At 46.7% G+C, this 10,000-nt stretch overlaps 1 protein-coding gene across 1 annotated transcript in view; it reads right to left on the reverse strand.

Annotated features, from left to right (window-relative positions):
* The window catches only part of LOC139424171 (unconventional myosin-XV-like), a 136,730-nt gene that overhangs the window by 62,523 nt on the left and 64,207 nt on the right, over positions 1 to 10,000 (reverse strand). Inside the window, exon 33 of the mRNA XM_071175854.1 lies at positions 5,654 to 5,845. Within this exon, the coding sequence (XP_071031955.1) occupies positions 5,654 to 5,845 (192 nt within the window). The remainder of the gene's footprint in view (positions 1 to 5,653; positions 5,846 to 10,000) is intronic.

Raw genomic sequence — 10,000 nt, forward strand, 5'->3', positions numbered from 1 at the left:
ACAGGCTACCGCTAACACACACCAGGGTTAGACCCAACAGGCTACTGCTAACACACACCAGGGTTAGACCCGACAGGCTACTGCTAATACACCAGGGTTAGACCCAACAGGCTACCGCTAACACACATACCAGGGTTAGACCCGACAGGCTACCGCTAACACACACCAGGGTTAGGCCCAACAGGCTACTGCTAACACACACCAGGGTTAGACCCGACAGGCTACCGCTAACACACACCAGGGTTAGACCCAACAGGCTACTGCTAACACACACCAGGGTTAGACCCAACAGGCTACTGCTAACACACCAGAGTTAGACCCAACAGGCTACTGCTAACACACACACCAAGGGTAGACCCGACAGGCTACTGCTAACACACCAGGGTTAGACCCAACAGGCTACTGCTAACACACACACCAGGGTTAGACACAACAGGCTACTGCTAACACATACACCAGGGTCAGACCCAACAGGCTACTGCTAACACACATACCAGGGTTAGAACCAACAGGCTACCGCTAACACACACAAGGGTTAGACCCAACAGGCTACCGCTAACACACACCAGGGTTAGACCCGACAGGCTACTGCTAACACACACCAGGGTTAGAACCAACAGGCTACTGCTAACACACATACCAGGGTTAGAACCAACAGGCTACCGCTAACACACACCAGGGTTAGACCCAACAGGCTACTGCTAACACACACCAGGGTTAGACCCGACAGGCTACTGCTAATACACCAGGGTTAGACCCAACAGGCTACCGCTAACACACACCAGGGTTAGGCCCAACAGGCTACTGCTAACACACACCAGGGTTAGACCCGACAGGCTACCGCTAACACACACCAGGGTTAGACCCAACAGGCTACTGCTAACACACACCAGGGTTAGACCCAACAGGCTACTGCTAACACACCAGGGTTAGGCCCAACAGGCTACTGCTAACACACACCAGGGTTAGACCCAACAGGCTACTGCTAACACACACCAGGGTTAGACCCAACAGGCTACTGCTAACACACCAGAGTTAGACCCAACAGGCTACTGCTAACACACACACCAAGGGTAGACCCGACAGGCTACTGCTAACACACCAGGGTTAGACCCAACAGGCTACTGCTAACACACACACCAGGGTTAGACACAACAGGCTACTGCTAACACATACACCAGGGTCAGACCCAACAGGCTACTGCTAACACACATACCAGGGTTAGAACCAACAGGCTACCGCTAACACACACAAGGGTTAGACCCAACAGGCTACCGCTAACACACACCAGGGTTAGACCCGACAGGCTACTGCTAACACACACCAGGGTTAGAACCAACAGGCTACTGCTAACACACATACCAGGGTTAGAACCAACAGGCTACCGCTAACACACACCAGGGTTAGACCCAACAGGCTACTGCTAACACACACCAGGGTTAGACCCGACAGGCTACTGCTAATACACCAGGGTTAGACCCAACAGGCTACCGCTAACACACATACCAGGGTTAGAACCAACAGGCTACCGCTAACACACACCAGGGTTAGGCCCAACAGGCTACTGCTAACACACACCAGGGTTAGACCCGACAGGCTACCGCTAACACACACCAGGGTTAGACCCAACAGGCTACTGCTAACACACACCAGGGTTAGACCCAACAGGCTACTGCTAACACACCAGAGTTAGACCCAACAGGCTACCGCTAACACACATACCAGGGTTAGAACCAACAGGCTACCGCTAACACACACCAGGGTTAGGCCCAACAGGCTACTGCTAACACACACCAGGGTTAGACCCGACAGGCTACCGCTAACACACACCAGGGTTAGACCCAACAGGCTACTGCTAACACACACCAGGGTTAGACCCAACAGGCTACTGCTAACACACCAGAGTTAGACCCAACAGGCTACTGCTAACACACACACCAAGGGTAGACCCGACAGGCTACTGCTAACACACCAGGGTTAGACCCAACAGGCTACTGCTAACACACACACCAGGGTTAGACACAACAGGCTACTGTTAACACACACCAGGGTTAGGCCCAACAGGCTACTGCTAACACACACACCAGGGTTAGACCCAACAGGGTACTGCTAACACACCAGAGTTAGACCCAGCAGGCTACTGCTAACACACCAGGGTTAGACCCAACAGGCTACTGCTAACAGAGAAGGAAAGAAATCTATGGTTGACAGTACTATTGAACTCTTCACTGGTACCAGCTGTATGGTTCACAGTCTATTGAACACTACTCTAGTCCCAGCTGTATGGTTCACAGTCTATTGAACACTACTCTAGTCCCAGCTGTATGGTTCACAGTCTATTGAACACTACTCTAGTCCCAGCTGTATGGTTCTCAGTACCATTGAACACTACACTAGTCCCAGCTGTATGGTTCACAGTCTATTGAACACTACTCTAGTCCCAGCTGTATGGTTGACAGTACTATTGAACACTACTCTAGTCCCAGCTGTATGGTTCACAGTATATTGAACACTACTCTAGTCCCAGCTGTATGGTTGACAGTACCATTGAACACTACACTAGTCCCAGCTGTATGGTTGACAGTACTATTGAACACTACTCTAGTCCCAGCTGTATGGTTCACAGTACTATTGAACACTACTCTAGTCCCAGCTGTATGGTTCACAGTCTATTGAACACTACTCTAGTCCCAGCTGTATGGTTCACAGTCTATTGAACACTACTCTAGTCCCAGCTGTATGGTTCACAGTCTATTGAACACTACTCTAGTCCCAGCTGTATGGTTCACAGTACTATTGAACACTACTCTAGTCCCAGCTGTATGGTTCACAGTCTATTGAACACTACTCTAGTCCCAGCTGTATGGTTCACAGTCTATTGAACACTACTCTAGTCCCAGCTGTATGGTTCACAGTCTATTGAACACTACTCTAGTCCCAGCTGTATGGTTCACAGTCTATTGAACACTAATCTAGTCCCAGCTGTATGGTTCACAGTCTATTGAACACTACTCTAGTCCCAGCTGTATGGTTCACAGTACTATTGAACACTACTCTAGTCCCAGCTGTATGGTTCACAGTCTATTGAACACTACTCTAGTCCCAGCTGTATGGTTCACAGTCTATTGAACACTACTCTAGTCCCAGCTGTATGGTTCACAGTCTATTGAACACTACTCTAGTCCCAGCTGTATGGTTCACAGTCTATTGAACACTAATCTAGTCCCAGCTGTATGGTTCACAGTCTATTGAACACGACTCTAGTCCCAGCTGTATGGTTTTAACTATCCCAAAGCCTAGGACCAGGAGGCATGGGGAGACAGCCTTCAGTTATTATGCCCCCAGCCTTTAGTTATTAGTGTAGTGTAGTGTTAGTGTAGTGTTAGTGTAGTGTAGTGTAGTGTAGTGTAGTATAAGTGTAGTGTTAGTGTAGTGTAGTATTAGTGTAGTGTTAGTGTAGTGTATTGTCGTGTAGTGTAGTGTAGTGTTAGTGTTAGTGTAGTGTGTTGTGTAGTGTAGTGTAGTGTAGTATTAGTGTAGTGTAGTGTAGTATTAGTGTAGTGTTAGTGTAGTGTAGTGTAGTATTCGTGTAGTGTAGTGTTAGTGTTAGTGTAGTGTGTGTAGTGTAGTGTTAGTGTAGTGTAGTATTAGTGTAGTGTAGTGTTAGTGTTAGTGTAATGTGTGTAGTGTAGTGTAGTGTAGTGTAGTGTAGTATTAGTGTAGTGTTAGTGTAGTGTAGTGTAGTGCTAGTGTAGTGTAGTGTTAGTGTTAGTGTAGTGTGTGTAGTGTAGTATTAGTGTAGTGTTAGTGTAGTGTAGTGTTAGCGTAGTGTAATGTTAGTGTAGTGTAGTGTTAGTGTAGTGTGTGTAGGGTAGTATTAGTGTAGTGTTAGTGTTAGTGCAGTGTGTGTAGTGTAGTGTAGTGTTAGTGTTAGTGTAGTGTGTGTTGTGTAGTGTAGTATTAGTGTTAGTGCAGTGTGTGTAGTGTAGTGTAGTGTTAGTGTTAGTGTAGTGTGTGTAGTGTAGTGTAGTGTTAGTGTAGTGTAGTGTAGTATTAGTGTAGTGTAGTGTTAGTGTTAGTGCAGTGTGTGTAGTGTAGTGTAGTGTTAGTGTACTGTAGTGTAGTATTAGTGTAGTGTTAGTGTAGTGTAGTGTGGTGTTCGTGTTGGTGTAGTGTGTGTAGTGTAGTGTAGTGTAGTGTAGTGTTAGTGTAGTGTAGTGTAGTGTTGTGTTGTGTAGTTTTAGTGTAGTGTTAGTATAGTGTAGTGTTAGTGTAGTGTAGTGTGTGTAGTGTGTGTAGTGTGTGTGTAAAGTGTGTGTAATGTAGTGTAGTGTAGTGTTAGTTTAGTGTAGTGCAGTGTAGTGTAGTGTGTGTAGTGTGGTTAAAGAGTGTGTAGTGTAGTGTTAGTGTGTGTAGTGTGTGTAGTGTAGTGTGTTTGTAAAGTGTGTGTAGTGCAGTGTAGTGTAGTGTAGTGTGTGGTTAAAGTGTGTGTAGTGTAGTGTTAGTGTGTGTATTGTAAAGTGTGTGTAGTGCAGTGTAGTGTTAGTGTAGTGTGTGGTTAAAGTGTGTGTAGTGTAGTGTGTGGTTAAAGTGTGTGTAGTGTAGTGTTAGTGTTGTGTAGTGTATAGTGTAGTGTAGTGTTAGTGTAGTGTGGTGTAGTGTAGTATAGTGTAGTGTTAGTGTAGTGTAGTGTGTGGTTAAAGTGTGTGTAGTGTAGTGTGTGGTTAAAGTGTGTGTAGTGTAGTGTTAGTGTAGTGTAGTGTATAGTGCAGTGTAGTGTGTGTGTAAAGTGTGTGTAATGTAGTGTAGTGTAGTGTTAGTTTAGTGTAGTGCAGTGTAGTGTAGTGTGTGTAGTGTGGTTAAAGAGTGTGTAGTGTAGTGTTAGTGTGTGTAGTGTGTGTAGTGTAGTGTGTTTGTAAAGTGTGTGTAGTGCAGTGTAGTGTAGTGTAGTGTGTGGTTAAAGTGTGTGTAGTGTAGTGTTAGTGTGTATTGTATAGTGTAGTGTAGTGTAGTGTAGTGTGTTTGTAAAGTGTGTGTAGTGCAGTGTAGTGTTAGTGTAGTGTAGTGTGTGGTTAAAGTGTGTGTAGTGTAGTGTGTGGTTAAAGTGTGTGTAGTGTAGTGTTAGTGTTGTGTAGTGTATAGTGTAGTGTAGTGTTAGTGTAGTGTGGTGTAGTGTAGTGTAGTGTAGTGTTAGTGTAGTGTAGTGTGTGGTTAAAGTGTGTGTAGTGTAGTGTGTGGTTAAAGTGTGTGTAGTGTAGTGTTAGTGTAGTGTAGTGTATAGTGTAGTGTAGTGTAGTGTAGTGTGTGGTTAAAGTGTGTGTAGTGTAGTGTGTGGTTAAAGTGTGTGTAGTGTTGTGTTAGTGTAGTGTAGTGTATAGTGTAGTGTAGTGTTAGTGTAGTGTAGTGTGTGGTTAAAGTGTGTGTAGTGTAGTGTGTGGTTAAAGTGTGTGTAGTGTAGTGTGTGGTTAAAGTGTGTGTAGTGTATTGTATTGTAGTGTAGTGTAGTGTAGTGTAGTGTATTGTAGTGTGTGGTTAAAGTGTGTGTAGTGTAGTGTGTGGTTAAAGTGTGTGTAGTGTAGTTTTAGTGTAGTGTAGTGTGTAGTGTAGTGTAGTGTTAGTGTAGTGTGGTGTGTGATTAAAGTGTGTTACCTACATGCTAGCGTCAGTCCTGAGCCTGCTGGAGTCCTGTGCTGATATGATGAAGTAGTTCTTCTGTTTGGAAAAGTCAGCTGGCAACTCCAGGTCTGAGATCAAGTCAAACACGTAGTCACCGCCCTCCAGCTCCACCCACTGGGACGGTTCCCGTAGCAACACAGACCAGCCCCGCCCACCCTCAGACACACCGCTGTAGAGAGAGAGAGAGAGAGAGGCAGAGAGAGAGAGAGAGAGAGAGAGAGAGAGAGACAGAGAGGGAGACAGAGAGGGAGACACGTAACAGAGCCCTGACTAGGTTTCAACCCTCTGAATAAAATGTCACATATCACCCACGAAGTAAAGCTCCCAGCTGGACCACAACAGGCTCTAAACAACCCCTTGATATCAGAGCAGGTGAATGGTAGCAGGACACCACTAACTAACCAACCCCTTGATCTCAGAGCAGGTGAATGGTAGCAGGACACCACTAACTAAACAACCCCTTGATCTCAGAGCAGGTGAATGGTAGCAGGACACCACTAACTAAACAACCCCTTGATCTCAGAGCAGGTGAATGGTAGCAGGACACCACTAACTAACCAACCCCTTGATCTCAGAGCAGGTGAATGGTAGCAGGACACTAACTAACCAACCCCTTGATCTCAGAGGAGGTGAATGGTAGCAGGACACTAACTAACCAACCCCTTGATCTCAGAGCAGGTGAATGGTAGCAGGACACTAACTAAACAACCCCTTGATCTCAGAGCAGGTGAATGGTAGCAGGACACCACTGACTAACCCCTTGATCTAAGAGCAGGTGAATGGTAGCAGGACACCACTAACTAAAAAACCCCTTGATCTCAGAGCAGGTGAATGGTAGCAGGACACCACTAACTAACCAACCCCTTGATCTCAGAGCAGGTGAATGGTAGCAGAACACTAACTAAACAACCCCTTGATATCAGAGCAGGTGAATGGTAGCAGAACACCACTAACTAAACAACGCCTTGATCTCAGAGCAGGTGAATGGTAGCAGGCCACCACTAACTAAACAACCCCTTGATCTCACAGCAGGTGAATGGTAGCAGGACATCACTAACTAACTAACCCCTTGATCTCAGAGCAGGTGAATGGTAGCAGGACACCACTAACTAACCAACCCCTTGATCTCAGAGCAGGTGAATGGTAGCAGAACACCACTAACTAACCAACCCCTTGATCTCAGAGCAGGTGAATGGTAGCAGGACACTAACTAACCAACCCTTTGATCTCAGAGCAGGTGAATGGTAGCAGAACACCACTAACTAAACAACGCCTTGATCTCAGAGCAGGTGAATGGTAGCAGGCCACCACTAACTAAACAACCCCTTGATCTCAGAGCAGGTGAATGGTAGCAGGACACTAACTAACCAACCCCTTGATCTCAGAGCAGGTGAATGGTAGCAGGACACCACTAACTAACCAACCCCTTGATATCAGAGCAGGTGAATGGTAGCAGGACACTAACTAAACAACCCCTTGATCTCAGAGCAGGTGAATGGTAGCAGGACACCACTAACTAACCAACCCCTTGATCTCAGAGCAGGTGAATGGTAGCAGGACACCACTAACTAACCAACCCCTTGATCTCAGAGCAGGTGAATGGTAGCAGGACACCACTAACTAAACAACCCCTTGATCTCAGAGCAGGTGAATGGTAGCAGGACACCACTAACTAAACAACCCCTTGATCTCAGAGCAGGTGAATGGTAGCAGGACACCACTAACTAACCAACCCCTTGATCTCAGAGCAGGTGAATGGTAGCAGGACACTAACTAACCAACCCCTTGATCTCAGAGGAGGTGAATGGTAGCAGGACACTAACTAACCAACCCCTTGATCTCAGAGCAGGTGAATGGTAGCAGGACACTAACTAAACAACCCCTTGATCTCAGAGCAGGTGAATGGTAGCAGGACACCACTGACTAACCCCTTGATCTAAGAGCAGGTGAATGGTAGCAGGACACCACTAACTAAAAAACCCCTTGATCTCAGAGCAGGTGAATGGTAGCAGGACACCACTAACTAACCAACCCCTTGATCTCAGAGCAGGTGAATGGTAGCAGAACACTAACTAAACAACCCCTTGATATCAGAGCAGGTGAATGGTAGCAGAACACCACTAACTAAACAACGCCTTGATCTCAGAGCAGGTGAATGGTAGCAGGCCACCACTAACTAAACAACCCCTTGATCTCACAGCAGGTGAATGGTAGCAGGACATCACTAACTAACTAACCCCTTGATCTCAGAGCAGGTGAATGGTAGCAGGACACCACTAACTAACCAACCCCTTGATCTCAGAGCAGGTGAATGGTAGCAGAACACCACTAACTAACCAACCCCTTGATCTCAGAGCAGGTGAATGGTAGCAGGACACTAACTAACCAACCCCTTGATCTCAGAGCAGGTGAATGGTAGCAGGACACTAACTAACCAACCCTTTGATCTCAGAGCAGGTGAATGGTAGCAGAACACCACTAACTAAACAACGCCTTGATCTCAGAGCAGGTGAATGGTAGCAGGCCACCACTAACTAAACAACCCCTTGATCTCAGAGCAGGTGAATGGTAGCAGGACACTAACTAACCAACCCCTTGATCTCAGAGCAGGTGAATGGTAGCAGGACACCACTAACTAACCAACCCCTTGATATCAGAGCAGGTGAATGGTAGCAGGACACTAACTAAACAACCCCTTGATCTCAGAGCAGGTGAATGGTAGCAGGACACCACTAACTAACCAACCCCTTGATCTCAGAGCAGGTGAATGGTAGCAGGACACCACTAACTAACCAACCCCTTGATCTCAGAGCAGGTGAATGGTAGCAGGACACTAACTAACCAACCCCTTGATCTCAGAGCAGGTGAATGATAGCAGGACACTAACTAAACAACCCCTTGATCTCACAGCAGGTGAATGGTAGCAGGACACCGCTAACTAGCCAACCCATTGATCTCAGAGCAGGTGAATGGTAGCAGGACACCACTAACTAAACAACCCCTTGATCTCAGAGCAGGTGAATGGTAGCAGGACACTAACTAACCAACCCCTTGATCTCAGAGCAGGTGAATGGTAGCAGGACACTAACTAAACAACCCCTTGATCTCAGAGCAGGTGAATGGTAGCATGACACCACTAACTAACCAACCCCTTGATCTCAGAGCAGGTGAATGGTAGCAGGACACCACTAACTAAACAACCCCTTGATCTCAGAGCAGGTGAATGGTAGCAGGACACTAACTAAACAACCCCTTGATCTCAGAGCAGGTGAATGGTAGCAGGACACTAACTAAACAACCCCTTGATCTCAGAGCAGGTGAATGGTAGCAGAACACCACTAACTAAACAACCCCTTGATCTCAGAGCAGGTGAATGGTAGCAGGACACTAACTAACCAACCCCTTGATCTCAGAGCAGGTGAATGGTAGCAGGACACCACTAACTAACCAACCCCTTGATCTCAGAGCAGGTGAATGGTAGCAGGACACCACTAACAGACCAACCCCTTGATCTCAGAGCAGGTGAATGGTAGCAGGACACCACTAACTAAACAACCCCTTGATCTCAGAGCAGGTGAATGGTAGCAGGTCACTAACTAAGCAACCCCTTGATCTCAGAGCAGGTGAATGGTAGCAGGACACTAACTAAACAACCCCTTGATCTCAGAGCAGGTGAATGGTAGCAGGACACCACTAACCAACCCCTTGATCTCAGAGCAGGTGAATGGTAGCAGGACACTAACTAACCAACCCCTTGATCTCAGAGCTGGTGAATGGTAGCAGGACACCACTAACTAACCAACCCCTTGATCTCAGAGCAGGTGAATGGTAGCAGGACACTAACTAAACAACCCCTTGATCTCAGAGCAGGTGAATGGTAGCAGGACACCACTAACTAACCAACCCCTTGATCTCAGAGCAGGTGAATGGTAGCAGGACACCACTAACTAAACAACCCCTTGATCTCAGAGCAGGTGAATGGTAGCTGGACACTAACTAAACAACCCCTTGATCTCAGAGCAGGTGAATGGTAGCAGGACACCACTAACTAAACAACCCCTTGATCTCAGAGCAGGTGAATGGTAGCAGGACACTAACTAAACAACCCCTTGATCTCAGAGCAGGTGAATGGTAGCAGGACACTAACTAAACAACCCCTTGATCTCAGAGCAGGTGAATGGTAGCAGGACACCACTAACTAACCAACCCCTTGATCTCAGAGCAGGTGAATGGTAGCAGGACACTAACTAAACAACCCCTTGATCTCAGAGCAGGTGAATGGTAGCAGGACATCGCTAACTAACTAGCCATTTGAAAAAAGCCA

This window comes from Oncorhynchus clarkii, chromosome 13, assembly GCF_045791955.1.
Source record: "Oncorhynchus clarkii lewisi isolate Uvic-CL-2024 chromosome 13, UVic_Ocla_1.0, whole genome shotgun sequence".
Classification (NCBI taxonomy): domain Eukaryota; kingdom Metazoa; phylum Chordata; class Actinopteri; order Salmoniformes; family Salmonidae; genus Oncorhynchus; species Oncorhynchus clarkii.